A 1,116-nucleotide genomic window follows, 5' to 3' on the forward strand; every position below is an offset into this window, starting at 1 on the left:
CCGCCCTCCCCACCCCGCCCCGGTCCGCGCGGCAGCAGCCCAGCATCCGAGCGAGTTATTGAATTAAGTCCATCATTCGATTTCCACAGTGGCTGTGCACGGGTGCGGGTCCGCGCCGAGCCTGGTCGCCGCCATACGCGGCACGCCCCCGCCAGGGAGGAGCTCGGCTCAGGCGGGCTGCCCTGCCCCTGGGGCTGGGGCCCAGCCGCCCCCGGCGAGCCGCCCCCGGCCTCCGCGCCATGAGCGCCGGCCTCTGACCGCCCGGAGTACGACACCTGCCCGTCGAACGCCGTCATGGACTACTCGTACCTGAACCAGGCCGCGGCCGGCTTCGACCCGTCGTCGTGCGCCCTGGACGGGCACGGCCTCGGCGCCGGCCTCCCCTGCGCCTACCCGGACCTCAGCTCGGCCGGCTGCTCGCAGATGTCCGGCTACCGCTACGCGTCCAACATGGGCGCGCGGGGCTACCCGCCCGCCGGCATGGGGCCCCCGGGACACAACCAGCAGTGCGCCATGATGTCCAGGCCGCACGAAGTGCACCGGGCCATGTTCCCCTCCGCCATGGACCTGCAAGGTGAGCGAGCTAGTAAGTGTGAGTGAGCGAGCTGGCGAGTGTGAGTGAGCGAGCGGGCCAGCGAGTGAGTGAGTGACAGTAGACACGTGACATTAGACGTGTGACAGTAAACGGGTGACAGTATACTGTGTCAGTGGTGTCAGCATAGGTGTCAGCATAGGTGTCACACATTTATAAACGTGTGACGACATCCAGCAGTATGTGTGATTGGTGCGGTTAACGAAACCAAAATATGACCTTGATTAAACAAAACAGGGAGCGTGACATGGTTGTCACGCAATTCTCTTTTCGTGACAGTTTGTTGTCACGCACTTGGCAGCTGTAACATTCGAAAATGTCATCACTTTGGCACATTTACAAGGGGTTAGTCGTAATGTCGTTCTAGCATTAAGAGTATGAACACGTCCTATATACTTTTCGAGTTATAGCTGGAACTTGTAGGCGGGTGTTGAGTATGCAAATCACGTGGTGCGATTGTCACGGAGAAGTAAATGTTGTTGTCATCTGAGGGCTAATAAAACATGAACGATCCAGTCATGAAA

At 59.7% G+C, this 1,116-nt stretch overlaps 1 protein-coding gene across 1 annotated transcript in view; it reads left to right on the top strand.

The window, feature by feature from the left end:
- Nucleotides 1-95: 95 nt before the first annotated feature.
- The window catches only part of LOC113211880 (paired mesoderm homeobox protein 2B-like), a 38,548-nt gene continuing 37,527 nt past the window's right edge, over nt 96-1,116 (top strand). Inside the window, exon 1 of the mRNA XM_026430398.2 lies at nt 96-574. Within this exon, the coding sequence (XP_026286183.2) occupies nt 295-574 (280 nt within the window). The 5' untranslated portion in view covers nt 96-294. The remainder of the gene's footprint in view (nt 575-1,116) is intronic.

This window comes from Frankliniella occidentalis, unplaced genomic scaffold, assembly GCF_000697945.3.
Source record: "Frankliniella occidentalis isolate FOCC.00 unplaced genomic scaffold, Focc_3.1 Scaffold9, whole genome shotgun sequence".
In the NCBI taxonomy this organism is placed as follows: Eukaryota; Metazoa; Arthropoda; class Insecta; order Thysanoptera; family Thripidae; genus Frankliniella; species Frankliniella occidentalis.